Source organism: Danio rerio, chromosome 15 (genome assembly GCF_052040795.2).
Source record: "Danio rerio strain M-AB ecotype USA chromosome 15, GRCz13ab, whole genome shotgun sequence".
In the NCBI taxonomy this organism is placed as follows: Eukaryota; Metazoa; Chordata; class Actinopteri; order Cypriniformes; family Danionidae; genus Danio; species Danio rerio.
The window spans coordinates 18,627,100-18,644,702 of NC_141035.1; the positions used below are offsets into that span (position 1 = coordinate 18,627,100).

Genomic DNA, 17,603 nt, shown 5'->3' on the forward strand with positions numbered 1-17,603 from the left:
CTCAATACAGGAATTTTAAAACTGTCAAACGCCTCAGACACCTTTGTCCCGGGTGGGTGGGCAGGCTTATTTATTTATTAACTTTAAATAACAGATTGCAGCTATGACATTGCTGTCTTCGGTCCTTTTTTTACAAACACTCAGACCTAATAAGCATCATTTAGAGTGTTGGCAGCAACAATACAGTTAAACCTGTTCCAATAAACTCCCAATGCCCTCCACTACAGCTGTCTGAGACACTCCAACATATGGAGGATGCTCATCACAGCTTCAGCCACCAGACTGGGTTTAACTTTACGGAGCAATATAACTGACCAGAACGTTCACTAATCACCATAATACACTCATCAAAATAAAATGCTGTTAGTTTTAGCCAAATGTTAGGTCAAACCCAATGCTGGCTTAATTTTTTAATTAAATTTAAATTACACTTTTTCCCCAAGGTGTGTGCTTGCCCATATTTGACCCAACACTGTGTTAAAGCAACCCAGCATTTTTGACTGGTCAGTTTTTCTGTATTTTGACTTTAAAAAGGAGCAATATGAAGAATTTGTATTCTGCAGTGACCATTAATTCACTGTATAGCCAGTGATTTCGAGTAGTGTTGTCGCGATACTGGAATTAAATAACAATCTGAAATTGTAAAAATGTCCATTTCCCGCTAATATTTGAGCACTGTTGAGCACATTCTTACACCGCTGATTTTCCATAGGGTTCACATGCTCAACAGAAATGACTGTGATTGGCCGTGAAGGTCATCAGTTCACCAAACTCACCTCTGTTTACAGAGCGTAACAGATACAGGTACACTCGAGTGTTTTAAAGCCAAAAGATCAGTCTGTTTTTAAGCTGACATATGAGCAATTTGTTGATGAATCGACTGATCTTCATGGCTTTAAAACACTTCAGTGTCTCTGTATCTGTGGTTACACCCAGTAAACAGCGGTGAATTTGGTGAACTGATGACCTTCATGGCCAATCACAGTCATTTCTGTTGAGCACGTGAACACAATGACAAATCAGCACTGTTAAAGAATGCTCTCAAATGCTAGCGGGAAATGGACGTTTTTCAAATTTTAGTACCGATTGGTCTCGAATTCCAGTATCTTGACAACACTAACTGAAAGCAATGATTCAAGGGTTATACTGGATATACTTTTCCATGGTATCCATGTTGATATTGGCTTTTTTAATATTATCTTTGCCGGCCCAATAAGAAAATGAAAGGCCAAAGCTTTTCAAACTGATAAATCATGGATTATTTCAGCTGGTAGAACCATGTCGTACTGTAGGATGGTAATGAGGGTTTTGATTTATGACTTTCGCATGAGACATGCTATTTACAAGAGATTTTTTGGTGAAGGGAAGACAAGATGTTGGCAATGTGGAAAATATTCACAGTAGGCAAAAAAAGAGGATATCAGTGTTACGACTTGTCAATTATTTAGCAAAAAGAAAGCACTGGATGGCAATTTTTTCCAGTTCCACTTGTTTTCTGCAGTAAAGTTTAAATAAAAAACCTCAACATCCATGGTTTTTGTTACCAGGCTCAAGATTTGTATTAATTGGCTTATAAATCAGTTATCGATTTTCAAATATTAAAAATGTTATCAGTTATCAGACAAAATTTCTATTTATGTGCCTCCCTAAAAAATGATAGAAATAATTTAGAAGCAATATATAGATGCCATGCAGAATATGCTAATGCCATCAGTGCTGAGTGATGTTTAGACCAATTACAAGTAAAAAATCTGCTGCGCTCAATCCACCAAATAACAAAATAAACACAAGAAACAAGACAGCGCTGAGCAAAAGACACTAACATCAATTTAGCCTGTGCTCCTCATTTACAACAATGCCAAAATGAAAGTATTCTCTGTTAAACATTTATTCCATAAAGCAGATCTATGTAGAGCTCTGCGGTTATTTAGTTTCACAGCAGGTATCAGCATTACCTGTGCTGCGACGTTTGAAACTAGACATTCATTATTCAAGTCATTCGGTAAGAGACTAAAGCCCTTTAGGTAAATAAAACATGAAGTTGGCCTTTCCATCATTTCTTACAGCTATGTGATCTACTTTAGAAAACTTTGGTACATTTAAAGAGGCTTACTGGCTTAGTGTCAAAATGAGTAAGCTCAGTGGCACACATGAGGATGATAGTATCTTGAGGCGGTCAACTATTTAAGAAAAACAGCATAGCAGTTCAACTATGAGTGTATGAGAGCAAGCAGGTCATTAGATCCACGTCTCAGTCAGGACCTCAAGCAAACATATATTATGCTGGTGTGGTCTTTTGCCCTATTTAACTTTGGTATGAACTAGGGCTGCATGATATTGCAAAAATCTACCCATGCGATATATTTTTTCTCTGAGCTATATATTGCGATATGAATACATTTTCACCTAATGGCTTGAATAACTCTATTAGGAAAGCTGATCATTAAGATTAACTGGGATGTAGGGGAGTAAATCAGTGTGTGTATAGTGTATAAAGAAAAAAAATCAGAACTGTGAAACGTAAACTCAGAATTACAAAAAAAATAAAGTTAAAATTACGAGACGTAAACTCAAAATTACAACGGAAAAAAGGTCAGACTTGCGTTAACTCAGAATTACAAGAAAAAATATACAATCTCGAGACGTAAACTCAGAATGTCAACAAATAAAAGTCAGAATTGCAAAACGTTAACTCAGAATTTCAACAAAATTAATATGTATTTTATATTATTTATTATAGACATAATAGCTACTAATAAACTACAGACATAAATAAACACAATGGAGCAAAGAATAAGTGAAATAAACAGCGCTTTATGGGTTTCTGGGCAGTCTAACAGTATTCAGGTAAATACATAGAAAATTAATTATAAATTAACACTTCATAGTCAATAAAATTAATCTTCATTGGTTTATTTTGTGCTTTAATTATTTAAACCCAGTTACAGGTTTTACAAACAAGCAAAAGACAACTTTCACTTTTATTGTGTTTTGATGAGTGGTTCCTGGTTAATTATAACCCCAACTCAACATTGCAAATCTTGCAGTTTGACTATTGCGGATACACACATTGTGATACTGAGGCTCAATTGATATATTGTGCAGCCCTAATATGAACCAATACACCTCAAAGAGCCAGGATTTTATAATAAAATGTCAGCCTTCAAAAGCTGTGCGCGTGCGTGCATGCGTGTATAATTTATTCAAAATAGAGAGATGGGTTTATTTAGAACTGCAAAGTATATTTTTTTTAGCATTGATAGTGCAATATGCACATAGTGTCAGGATCTGCAATGTCAAAATGTTTTGAAATATAATTTCAAGCCAGTTTAAAGCATTCAGGAATAAGAAATGACGATGTTTTTAACTTTAAGAAAGAATATATCTTAATATATACATGGAGTTATTTAATATTTGTTCATTCGATTTGTGTATTTGAATACTGCTAGACTCCCAGATAATCATAAACAGTTTATACCATTTGTAACTTTGCCCTACTGTATTCTGTATTTATCAATGCATGTAATTGGTTAATTATATTTTATGCATGATTCCTCAACAAAAAATCATGGTCCTAAACAATCTAAAAATATTATATATATATATATATATATATATATATACACAGACCGAGCGGGTTCTAATTTCTGTATTTGAAATAAACAGATTAAAATAAATATCCATGACTCCTCATTTGTTTTCATCAACTCAACATTTGCAAACTGACCATTTGTAATTTTTTATAAATATCAACAGCATTTGTATTCAATCTGTTTGCAATGAACTGATTTAAAAAGTGAATCAAGAATAAAAAATGTTATTCAAAAGATAGTTTGTAAATGAAAAATTATGACTTTAATCTGAATCTATTTCCTAATCAATAGCCCAACTCAATTATATGCATAAACATTTAAATCAAAGACTTTCCCATCCAGAACTCATTAATAGTCTAAATGGTCACAACAATTCAATTTGTTGCCCACAGAAATACTTTTTTTTTTTTTTTTTGTCAATTAAATGCATCTTTACTTTGTAAATCTTTAGTTATTGCTCAATGGTGTATTCACAGGTTAACAAGTTATAAAGCTATAAATAATGCTCAGGTTTTTGCACTTAGCTACTTGTGAAGTGCATTTCACTTCATAAAACCCCATCGTCAGGAGTTGCGGGTAGTAATTATGACTTGCATCTATACATTTATTTTAATCTCAAAGTAACAGCAACCACTGACCTCCATTTTGGCTACCAGAAGTGTGGTTTCAACAAAAATTGTTCTATTGAAAAAATTTTTGTCTAATGGCAAGTGAATTGACATTTAACTTTTATTTTGGGATGAGCCATCCCTTTAAGTCAGGGGTGTCCAAACTTTTTCCTATAAAGGGCAAAAAAGCAAACTTGATTGAGGGCTGTGGGCCAAATATAAACCAAACCGTATATATTAAATTTGGCATGGGTAATTTTCTAATTAATTCTGTAATATTTAAAATGATCTTGAAAACGTTGCTTTAAATCATATTGACTAATGCAGTATCGTTTTTAAATGAACTTATTACCGTAAAACATAAACAATCCTACATATGACAAGTTCAATGCTGAATACACTAGTCAAGCTTACTTTGATTTGCTCGCAGCAGTCTTATGCAGTTTGCTGACAGTTTTTACATTTTAAAAGTCTGATTTATTTACAGTATTTAATAGAATCATTTAATTTCAGTTGGCTTTTTTTGTAGCTCAGCAATAAAACAAGGAAACAAAAGGTTCAGTTAAACTCGAAATGACGATCACTGTCGAAGGCATCACCCCCTAACCACCTCGCTTTCATTCTCCCTCTCTTTTCAGATGGGATGGTGGGCCAAATCAAAGGTTACCACTGGCCAACTTTGGGCATCTCTGCTTTAAATGTACATCAGCATCACTGCTGACTGGCTATTAATCCCTATTGAAAAATTACATTAGAAACCCTCAGAACTTCTAATGTTTTTAATTAAAACTGACTTGGTCCTTGTGGGTCTCTACTGGTGCTGTGTTAAATACCAGGGCAATATTTCCCAATTCATATGTACTGGTTTGATTAGTTAACAGTTTGGGAGTCTTTTTATTTATTTTTTTGCAGTGGAAAACATTAGAACTCTGAGCAGACGACAACCTGTAAAGCATTGGCAAGACTACAAACTAAACAAATGTTATGACAAACAATTACGTTTAACTGAAGTAGTATAATTTGTAGAATTATTTTTTTGTATTATACGTGTATATAATGTAACGGTATGTAAATGTTAACGTAGCTTCGTTTTAAAACATTTGAGTATGAAAACACTCAGAGTAATTCTACAGAAAACTTAATAAAAATATAATTCGGGGCGTCATCGACGAATAGAAACATAAGGAGAAACCAAAAAAAAATGTAGGTTTTGAAACACGGCCAGTAAATCCCCATTTCTGGTTAGCAGTAAGTCGACTGACAAGCGATTTAATGACGTCTGAGCATCAAAATCTATATGTCTCCACATGTATGACACGAAAGTAAACGCCGAGAAAAAGAAAGGACAGTAAAATTGACGGATAATGATCTGATGCAGCATGATAAACGTCACATCACCATCACAGCTGACCAGCATCAGCCATTAACACTGCAGACGCTTCTCTAAACAAAGTAAAACCGAGCGGGACCCACGGTTGAATTTCAAAACACACTCTTGAATTTACACGTACTTGGCTTAGCGGGCGTGTGCATATACACTGATGAATAGATAACAAAGCGTTAAAGTGTGAAATTCTGTACCTGCCACCTCCCCCTGATCCGGGCCGAAGCGCCATCTTAAACAGCTCAATGAAGTGACGTCATCAGACAGGAGAGACGTGCGCCACTTCCGGGGTCACACCGTCAGCTGCGTCACCTCCATTACAACTATTACAGAATAATTGGATGCTTCAAAGCTAATAGGTTAGATTTTTTTAAATTGTAACGTCACATATTTATCTACAGCCTTTTATGTTTTGTCTATTAATCGAAATATGCTTTATGATACGATATAATGCAAAACCTCGACATTAGCACTTTTCATATCTAAACGTAAACGTAAGCTATCTTACTGTGTGTATCTCAGATGTTATTTGTCGTTTCAGAGTTTTGTAAATAGCACAGGTTTTGTTCTTGTTCTTTACCTGAGCTTGTTGCACTTCTTGTATTGTCCAGGCGATGACGCCATTGCAATGTTTATTTCACATATTTGAATACGGTTAGCACCAGTGGGCACTAAACCTAACTCTAAGCATCCTGGGCAGTTTATGTGTAGGAAAATGTACAGTGCCAACAGAAAATCATCATACCCTGTGAAAATCACATTACACCCTGCTTTTTAAAGATATTTGGGATATAGTTGTAGAAAGGCATGTTAGGAGAAGGCTACAAAAACATTTCTTTTTTTTTTTGCAAAATTTTTTGGCACATTTTTCAAAACAGACTTAACATTCTCTAGATTGTACGTGAGTGCAAATCCCAAAACTGTTTGCTGAAACTTGGAAACTTTATAGCCTATGTGTGCAAAATGTTACTCATCCAAAACATTTCATTCATGCTTCAAAACCTAGTTATGGTGTCAGTAGTCTGGCCATGGCCACCAAAACATCAAGTGTATTTGTCAGAATGAGCCACACTGCTCAAAATGATTAGCTGTTTTTCATCATGACAGTTAACCATGGAAATTAAAGTTTAAATGATAATTTCTTTTTATAAAGTTACAGTACATTTATTTGTGTACAAACGTATTATTTGCAAAGTGCAATCTTGCTTGTCCAATTACTATTGTATAATTTATATTTCTTATTTTACCACAAATGCACAAGAATAAAATACTATCAAAATATCATATATATATATATATATATATATATATATATATATATATATATATATATATATATATATATATATATATATATATATATATATATATATATATATATATTTACTGTTACATCAAAGATAAAATAAATCAGTTATAAGAGTTATGAGTTATCAAAACTATTATGTTTAGAAATGTGTTGAAAAAGCTTCTCTCCGTTAAACAGAAATTGGAAAAAAAACAGGGGGGCTAATAATTCTGACTTCAACTGTATATATGATATAAATAATAATGCAAATTGCATTGCAACTAGAGATCATTTACCAATTTAGTAGACATTAAATGAATAAACAGTTCTGAGTGTTATGGCTTACACAATGAAAAACTATTGAGAAGTTGTGAAGAGTTTGACAGTTTAAATGACAATTGACTCATCAGTTTTGATCATCAAGCCATAAGCAATTACTTTTTGTCCAAATGACAGACAGTTGTACTTATTGTTTGCACACATGTGTCAAAACATTTGTCATTTGCTTAAATCAAAAACAAATGCTAATCTGAAGTGAACAATAAGCTAATTGTTCAGAAATCTAAACTTATTGTTTTGAGAAAAAAAAAATCAATTGAGAACTGAGCCAAAGCAATTGAGAAAAGTTGTAAAAGGCTGGAAAAGTTATTTGGAATGTGATTTGATTCCAGGCTGTATGACAAATACGGTAACAAAGGAGTATGATTGCATATTGCATTGTCTTCTTACATTTTACATTTCAAATTCAGTATTTTAGCAATATGCTTTCATGAAATGGGTCCTAAAAAGGTGATGATTAATTATCTTTTATCTTTTAGTTAGCTTTAGGTGTGTTGCAGTCCATTTTAATCTATATGGTTTTAGGATCATTTACAGTAACATATTTGTTCAAATTTAATGATTTATTTTATTCTATTTTACGTTTTCATTTTAACACATTTTTTAATATTACTTTTTTATTATTTTAGTTTTTATTATTACCTGTTTACAGTGTTTTGGTGTATTATTAAAGTACTGATAATATTAAACAGTTTTATTCAGTTCAGTATCATCATCGATTTTAGCTTGGGGTTTGTATATTGCCCATTGTTTATTCATTTTATTTCCATTTTACTTCTTAAGCACATCAGATGAAAAAAATATATGATGTTTTTGTTTTTTCTGTTTTGACTTTCATTCGAAAATGTTTGTAGTTTGCTTTTCTGATTTTTCTTTATTTTGTCTTTAGTGGGCAGCACGGTGGCTCAATGGTTAGCACTGCAACCTCACAGCAAGAAGGTCGCTTGTTCGAGTCTCGGCTGAGTTTGCATGTTCTCCCTGTGTTGGCGTGGATTCCCTCCGGGCACTCTGGTTTCCCCCACAGTCCAAAGACATGCGCTATAGGTGAATCGAATAAGCTGGCCGTAGTGCATGTGTGTAAATGAATGTGTATGGATGCTTCACAGTTTTGGGTTGCAGCTGGAAGGGCATCCGTTGTGTAAAACATATGCTTGATAAGTTGGCGGTTCATTCCGCCGTGGGGACCCCTGATGAATAAAGGGACCAAGCCAAAGCAAAATTAATGAATGTCTTAATCGTTTTAACTTAATTCACATTTGAATTTTATTAATTGTTACTTTGTAGTGTTTATTTATGCTTTTGTTTCAGTTTTAGTTTCGATATAAAATGCATTTTCAATCGTTCATTCTTTTTCTTGTCGGCTTAGTCCCTTTATTAATCCGGGGTCGCCACAGCGGAATGAACCGCCAACTTATCCAGCAAGTTTTTACACAGCGGATGCCCTTCCAGCAACAACCCATCATTGGGAAATAAAATACATTTTGGTTTTTATATTTTATTTTAGTTATTAAAGTTTTTACTTCATTATTAACATTTTGGTTATCCTATATATACAGTTGAAGTCAGAATTATTAGCCCCCCTGTTTATTTTTTACCCAATTTCTGTTTAATGGAGAGAAGATTTGGTCAACAATTTTCTAAACATAATAGTTTTAATAACGCATTTCTAATAACTGATTTATTTTATCTTTGCCATGATGACAGTAAATAATATATTTTTAAGACACTTCTATACAGCTTAAAGTGACATTTAAAGGCTTAAATATGTTATAGGTTAACTAGGCAGGTTTGGGTAATTAGGCAAGTCATTGTATAACAATGGTTTGTTCTGTAGACTATCAAAAGAAAATGGCTTAAAGGGGCTAATAATATTGACCCTAAAATGCTTTTTTTTAAAGTTACAAACTTCTTTTATTCTAGCCGAAATAAAACAAATAAAACTTTCTCCAATAGAAAACATATTATCAGACACACTGTGGAAATGTCTTTGCTCTGTTAAAAATCATTTAGGAAATATTTAAAAAAGAAAAATTATTCAAAGGGGGGCTAATAATTCTGACTTCAACTGTATGTATATGTGTATGCTATTATAAAAAAAAAAACAGAAGACTGATGGAGTTGCATATGCATTACTATTTTCTTTTCTTTTTTCATTTCCCTTCTAAAACTTTGAGGAAGGATCAGCTTTTTTTTAAATGAAGGATCATCATCTTCTCCAGATATCCTGATATATTTCATTATAAAATAAATGAGTATTCACAGTTGAATTTGTAATATAAAACATTGAGCTGCGTTAATTGTAAAAATAACTAAGCTAATTTTAAAAATCCCCCCAAATACTTTTTTTTTAAATAATGGTCCCATGCAGAGTGGAGGTGGCCTCAGTTTAGCAGTGTTAATGCATTGGACAAGATTGATATTTCTCTTCAACTCAAGCCCATTCATCTTTCTGAACAGGCACCTTACATAAGCATTAGGATCCATTCAGGAGACTTGAAGGATGCGGTCTCCCCACTGAGAGCGGCGGGTTTAGCTCGAGGCCAGTGAATCTGTGAGCCAGGTGAACATTAACCCACAGCATCCCACCAATCTCCATAAATCACCACATCACCAGTCACAATCCTTTACAGTACGAGCTCAGCGCTGAATATAGTCACTTGCATGTAAACACAAAGCCCAGATGCATCCATTCTCATTCCCAGAGATCAATAAAGCAGCACAGATTCACAAAAAGCGGAGGGATGCATTCCATCAGTGGGTCTGTTGGGTCGGGAAAGTGTCTGTTTGCATTCGGTTTCTCTTCTGTGAAGATTTCACCATCATTCAGTGCTGTGTGTGTGTGTGGCGTTAATAGATGCAGAACAATGAGTGATTAATAATGACATTTTTATTCCCCTGAGCTCTCTTTGATTCTAGTCTTCAGCTTGTCCAGCTATTAAGCTCTTTATGGTTTGTTTCACTCACTGGACATCCTGGATATTTATGAACTAAGGAAATTCACCTAAATTTATGAACTGTGTGTGTGTTTCGAATTTGTTTGGCTTTTTTTAAGAAAGTGTATTTTCATATACTGATATTTGTTGCAATAATCCAAATAAATAATATGAAATGATGTCTTCAAAACTGTTGCACACAATTTATATGTTTAACAAATTAAAATTAAGTAACATTTAACTTAATTTGTTTGTTTAAACTATGTAACTTACAAAAATGAGTAAATCCAAGGAATCCAAGGAGAACTTTTTTTTCGTAATAGCAATGAAAAGTTTGGCAAATGACATAAACTGAATGTGTGTACATATTATAAAGTAATAACACATATTTTAATAAAAAAAATGTAAACTTGTATACTTCCGATGAGTTCATATGCATAGAGCTCATAAAATTAGCATTTTTCTCTGGTTCCTTGATTCAGTAATTTCACTTTTATGGCAAAGAATGGGTTATTTTCATCGAAGATAAACATGAGAGGAAAAATATTCTTTGAAGAAGAAAATTCTAGATGGCACTTCGATGTCTTTGCATCAGAACTCTTCATATTTTAAAACCATAGTAGTAGTAGTATTTATTTAATAACACAAATGATGTTTAATGATATTAATAACACATAATAAAAAATTTGCAATTGCACACAAACACACACACTGAATGTTTGTACCTATTATTTTAACAATAAAAAATGTAAACTATGTATCTAGTATTATTATTATTATTATTTAATTACAAAATAAAATTTATTATTAATAATAATAATAATAAACAAAAACTGCAATATTTTTATTAAATAAAATGTTTAGTACATTCGTAAACTGTATTATGTAAAGTAATAACAATAATTTTTCTTCTGGGAAAAGTATTGTTTGTTTTATTTCGGCTAGATTGAAAGCAGTTTTTAATTTTTTAAACACCATTTTAGGGACAAAATTATTAGCCCCTTTAAGCTTTATTTTTTCTCGATTGTCTACAGAACAAACCATCGTTATACAATAACTTGCCTAATTATCTTAACCTGGCTAGTTAACCTAATTAACCCAGTTAAGTCTTTAAAAGTCACTATAAGCTGTATAGAATTGTCTTGATTAATATCTAGTAAAATATTATTTACTGTCATCATGGCAAAGATCAAATAAATCAGTTATTAGAAATGAGTTATTAAAACTATTATGTTTAGAAATGTGATAAAAAAAATTCTCTCTGTTAAACAGAAATTGGGGAAAAATAAACAAGTGGTCGTATAATTCAGGGGGGCTTCTGACTTCGACTGTATATATATAGCAAATCGTGCTGAATTGTACAAATACGATCATACGAATTCATACGAATTAGCCACTGAATCAAAAAGTTAAGAATTGCTGTGAGATTGCGTTGATTTAATCATATTAAAAACACAAAATAAAACAAAACTAAAAAATGTTTATAAAATGAAGTTTCATAAATTGTATGCACTATTATAAAAATATTTTAAAAAATGATAAATTCTAAATTATCTATTAAAAATTATATTTTTTATATATTTCTATATTTTAAAAATTATATTTTAAAATAACAAATATGATATTTAAGCATATTAATACAAAATAAAGAAGTTAAACATTTCAGATGGAGGGATGGATGGACGGACGGACGGACGGACGGATGGACGGATGGACGGAGAGACAGACAGACAGACAGTAGCTCCTTTAGCCATTTTTTTTTTTTTTGGTAGTTTACAGAGCAAACCATCGTTATACAATAACTTGCCTAATTACATTAACCCTAACCTTAACCTAACTAAGTTAAGTCTTTAAATGTCACTTTAAGCTGCAAGAAGTGTATTGAAAAATATTATTTACTGTCATCATGGCAAAGATAAAATAAATCAGTTATTAGAAATGAGTTATTAAAACTATTATGTTTAGAAATGTGTTGACAAAATCTTTTCTCCGTTAAACTGACATTGGGGGAAAATATAAACAAGGGGGCTAATAATTCAGGGGGGGGGGCTAATAATTCTGACTTCAACTGTCTATAAAATGAACACAAAATGTTTCATGTATTTATAAACTGCTTTTTAAAGGCACATTTTTGATCTCAGTTTGAGATAGTGTTAGCAATTAGCCCTGGCAGAGATTGGCCTTGTGACCTCTGACCCCTGCTGGGCTCTGTTGCCCACTAAAGGCCTTTGGGGCTCAGCTGGAGTTGATGTAGTGCCCATTCTCTTCTAACCACTAAACACACACATACATTCAGTTCGCCACTTCCATTTTCTGTCCCTTTGTGCGCTCCCTCTGTTCTCTGTGTGTCCACGCTGCTCTCCTGTTGACCTCTGAGTCTCATCACAGAGATCGGGCCTACAGCATATACAGTTTATCTTATATGGGGATGTTTTTTTTTTTCATGTGACTGTTTATTCAGAATGAGCCAATCAAACAGAATGAACTGTGACTGATGCACTGAGGAGTGGTATATTATTATATATATTATTAAAGGTTTCTTTCGTCTGTTGAACACAAAAGAAGATATTTTTAAAAATGCTGAAAAATATCTGTTTTTCCCACTATGGAAGGCAATGGTTACATGTTTAAAGATTTCTTCATTATATTTTCTTTACGGCACAGATGAAAGAGTCTCATTCCTCTCAAGGAAGAGAAAATAGTGAGATAATTTTCATTTGGGGTTTTTTGAATAACAATTTTCTACTAGGGTAAATACAGTTTGCAGCATTAAAATAATAGTGTAACTGAGATACTTTAAATACTTTTTTGTTGTTGTTTAACATTGTTAACCCAGAAAATTGTTAGCTTAAATAAATATGCAAAAACACATTCAATTTCAACAAAACACATTAAGCAAAACAAAAATTACAGATTTATTATTAATATTTTAGTTACCAAACATCTTAGTAGAAAGATGGTACATTTAAATCCATGTATAATATTGGGGGAAATATGAAAAACAGTTTTTTTTTTTTATGTTAGTCTTTTTGAAATTTGTGTTTAATATTTTTCTCTAACATATACATTTGGGTGTACTAGTTTAGGAGTTTAGGATTGTAAGTAGTTTTGTCAGAATAGCTCCAGATTTCGCTTCAGTACCGACTTATCTAATGTATATGCACAAATATATTGTAAAGCTTCCTACAGAACATATTAATTTAAATGAGAGATTTGTAAGTGGATTACTTATATATGCTGAGCACTGTATATACAGTTAAAGTCAGAATTATTAGCCCCCCCATGTTTTTCCCCCCCAATTTCTGTTTAACAGAGAGAAGATTTTTTTTCAACACATTTATTTTATCTTTGCCATAATGACAGTAAATAATATTTTACTAGATATTTTTCAAGACACTTCTATACAGCTTAAAGTGACATTTAAAGGCTTAACTAGGTTAATTTGGTTAACTAGGCAGGGTAAATAGACAAGTTATTTTATAATTATGGTTTGTTCTGTAAATTATCAAGAAAAAATATATAGCTTAAAGGGGCTAATAATTTTTACCTTAAAATGGTTTAAAAATTAAAACTGCTTTTATTCCAGCTAAAGTAAAACAAATAAGACTTTCTTCAGAAAAAAAAATATTATCAGACATACTGTGAAAATTTCCTTGCTCTATTAAACATCATTTTGGAAACATTTAAAAAAGAAAAAAATTCAAAGGGGACTAATAATTCTGACTTTAACTTTATATTAAGTATTAAAATAATAGGTCACAATAAGGTTCATTAGTTAATGTTAATTAATGCATTTACTAACATGAACAATGAATACATTTAGTACTGTATTTGTTCAGGTTAGTTAACGTTAGTTAATGAAAATACAGTGTTCATTGTTAGTTCATGTTAACGCATTATCTAATGTTAACAAGCATGGACTAAATGTTCAAATGTTATAATTAATAAATGCTGTACATGTGTTGTTCATAATTAGTTCATGTTAGTAAATGCATTAACTAATAAACCTAATTGTAAAGTGTTCCAAATAATAACTAAAATATTGTAATATTATAATATTGTTAAAATAATAAATATGATTATATTACAGTTGAAGTCAAAATTATTAAACCCTCTTTGAATTTATTTACTTTTTTAAAATATTTCCCAAATGATGTTTAACAGAGCAAAGAAATTTTCAAAGTTTGTCTGATCATGTTTTTTTCTTCTGAAAAAAGTCTTATTTGTTTCATTTCAGCAAGAATAAGAGTACTATTAAAAAAAATAAAAACATTTTAGGGTCAACATTTTTAGCCCCTTTAAACTATATAATATATATAATATATATTATATATATATATTATATATATATATATATATATATATATATATATATATATATATATATAATAATAATTTCGATAATCTACAGAACAAACCAAAAATAACTTGCCTAATTACCCTATCCTGCCTCGTTAACCTAATTAACCAACTAAGCCTTTAAATGTTACTTTAAGCTGTATAGAAGTGTACGCTCTGGTAAAACATCCACACACACTCATTCACTACAGACAATTTAGCCTACACAATTCACCTGTATCGCATGTCTTTGGACTGTGGGGGAAACCGGAGCTCAAGGAGGAAACCCACGCAAACGCAGGGAGAACATGCAAACTTAACACAGAAACACCAGCTGACCCAGCTGAGGCTCGAACCAGCGACATTTCTTGCTGTGAGGCGACAGCACTACCTACTGCACCACTTACTGTCATCATGGCAAAGATATTAAAATATTATAATATATATGAAATTAAAAGATTTTGGTTTGAATACTGTTGCCGCTGGCTTGCTTAGTTTTGGGATTTGTGGAGCTGCGCATCAATCAGGATTTGCTCTTCAGTGTTTGGACTTTCAGCAGTGAAAATTAAACTGCTGAACTGAAATAAATTGAACCTCAACTCGAATTTACTAGAGCTTCTATGTTTAGCTGCTTTAACACAAAGCGCTATAGAAATAAAGATCAATTGAATCGTATTGAAAATACTTTCACATTTTTCTCCTGTTTATCAAGGCTGCATTTATTAGATCATAAAAATACTAAAAACTGTAATATTGTGAAGGGCTATTTCAGTTTAAAAAATAACTGTTTTCCATATTAACATATTTTTTTATGATCTATGATCCAAAGCTTTCCCAAAGATGGGTTGCAGCTGGAGGGGCATCCGCTGTGTAAAACATATGCTGTAGAAATTGGTGGTTCATGCCGCTGTGGCGACCCCAGATTAATAAAGCGACTGAGCTGAAAAGAAAATGAATAAATGATCCAAAGCTGAATTTTCCAGCATCATTATTCCAGACTTAAGTGTCATATGACCTTTCATGAATCATTCTAAGGTATCTGTAATGTTTTTTAAGTGCAATAATTGTTTTATTACCACAAAACACATCACTTAAAACATTATTAATCCTACATTATTTAATCAATATCAGCGCTTGATTGTGTTCTTGCCATTAGTCTTGTTAAAGTATGAGAATTACAGCGGGCCCTTGAATTGAACTATAACAATGGTTATAATCATTGTTGTTGGCTCTCTTGTTAACTCAGCACCTCCTCAGGATGCTAATAAGCACTGCTTCTCTCTCTCTCTCTCTCCTCTCTCTCTCTCTCCTCTTTTCAGCAGGCCGGTGCAGTAAAAGAGGGCAGCAGTCAGATCTTTAGTGGCTCCCTGGGAGCAAAATCAAAGGCCTCATTGATAACCAAACAGAGCCACATCATTGGGTTACAAGTGTAGACCCAGCAGGACATTCTCTTTAAGACACATAAAAAAAACAAAAAAAAAACAGCCCAGAACAAAGTTTTAAAGTCACAATAAGTGTAATTAAGCTGATACTCAAGCTGAAATAATTAGTCCAAATCTGCTTCCGGGTGTCTAGAGTGATTGTTTATGTGCTATTGGTTGGTTTATTTTATGACCAGCAGACTGTTTACTTGATTTATTGTTATGCTTGTATATTTAGTTCATTAATTTAACAGAAACAAAAAATCATTTTCAAACAAAATTTATTTCCAAACATCTTACATGCAAAGAAATTTATTCATTTTCCTTTAGCTTAGTCTCTTATTTATGAGGGGTTGCCACAGCAGAATGAACCACCAACTATTCCGACAAATGTTGTACGCAGCGGATGCCTTTCTAGCTGTAACCTAGTATGAACATATATGAACAGGATATGAAATATAAAAGGTATTAAAAGTTGGATTAGAAATTATTTAAACAAAGCGTGAATTAAATAGAGTATTAGATTGAATAGAATTAGAGTGTGAAAAGTTGAAGAAATAATTTAAAAAATATTACCAATTTTAAACCTTTCATACTTTCATAAACAAATACTAAATTAAGCACAAACTATTTTGATTTTTAATCTTAAAAAAGGCTGGTTGAGAATTTGGACTGAAAGCCTTGCAGTGACCAAACTTTCATCAGCAGAAACAATCAAAATGTTAGTTATTTTTTAAAATAATGTTTTACTTGCATGGCAACAACTAAAAGTCCTTTAAGTTAAAAAAGTTAAAAAAAAAATTGCGATAAAAAATTGCGATATTAAAAAGTGCTTATATCGCTCTGTCATTTTAATCTCTACTGTAGGGCTGAACAACATTCAGAACCATTAATCGATCACATTTTTCCAAGTCAATTTTTTCAATCACTTATGTGGAGTCACATGACCCTGTTGTATTTGTTACTTTTGTTTTACTTTGCACTACATTGACGATGATTAGAAAGCTGCGCCGGAGATGCCTTGAGATGGCATATTTTCCATTACATTAAAATATCATTTAAATTAAAACATTTGTTTACAGAGGATGCAAGAAAGGCACTGTTTAAAATGTTTTTATTAGTTATTTTATCTAGAAGAGATAGTGCTTATTTTTTATTTTTAATATGAAAAACACTGACAGTTATTTGTTTTGTTTCTAAAAGTGCAAGTTATTTATTGTCACTTTTTTTTATAAGAAGCAATGTGTGTTTTAATTCCAGTTGTTCAATGCTGATGTTCAGAACATAATTTTAGATAGGATATAGTGTTTGTTTTCAATTATTTTAAAATCATTTCATCATTTCCATTTAAACTTCATTTCCACCTCCATCTTTTTTTACCAAATGTTATTTTAAGAATCGTATCCTTAGCAAATGAATAATCCGAGGTATAGTAATGAAATATCAGTTCTCAAAAACAATGGGTCATACTGTAAAAATGGTTGCCTTAAATTTTTAGGTATCACTTTATTTTGAGTCCCTTTAATGCATTTTGTTGAATTTAAGTTACATTGCATCGACATGCCAACTAATTCTCAATAGATTATAAGTAGACTGTTAGGCTGGGGTTAGGGTTAGGGTTAGGGTTAGGGTTGACATGTTCTTGTTTCTTATAGTCAGTTAAATGTGTTGAAGGAGCAGTCTCAAAAGATATTAAGCA

The 17,603-nt window shown here is 32.1% G+C and overlaps 1 protein-coding gene and 1 long non-coding RNA gene across 36 annotated transcripts in view; one reads left to right on the forward strand and one right to left on the reverse strand.

Moving 5' to 3' along the window:
- synrg (synergin, gamma) overlaps nt 1-5,837 on the reverse strand; it is a 96,286-nt gene extending 90,449 nt beyond the window's left edge. For all 34 annotated transcript variants that reach the window (XR_015509165.1, XR_015509181.1, XR_015509180.1 and 31 more), the window contains exon 1: nt 5,783-5,837. Coding sequence is in view for 16 of the 34 variants with exons in the window: in XM_087283828.1 (XP_087139954.1) it covers nt 5,783-5,817 (35 nt within the window). In the remaining 18 variants the exon portion in view is untranslated. The remainder of the gene's footprint in view (nt 1-5,782) is intronic.
- The window catches only part of LOC137487733 (uncharacterized), a 753,637-nt gene that overhangs the window by 676,634 nt on the left and 59,400 nt on the right, over nt 1-17,603 (forward strand). Inside the window, exons 1-3 of one of the 2 annotated variants that reach the window (XR_015509210.1) lie at nt 5,847-5,944; nt 8,102-8,256; nt 9,670-9,772. This is a non-coding gene — a long non-coding RNA (uncharacterized LOC137487733). Of the gene's footprint in view, nt 1-5,846; nt 5,945-8,101; nt 8,257-9,669; nt 9,773-17,603 lie in introns of those variants that run through there. The other variant, XR_015509211.1, reaches the window with a different exon arrangement.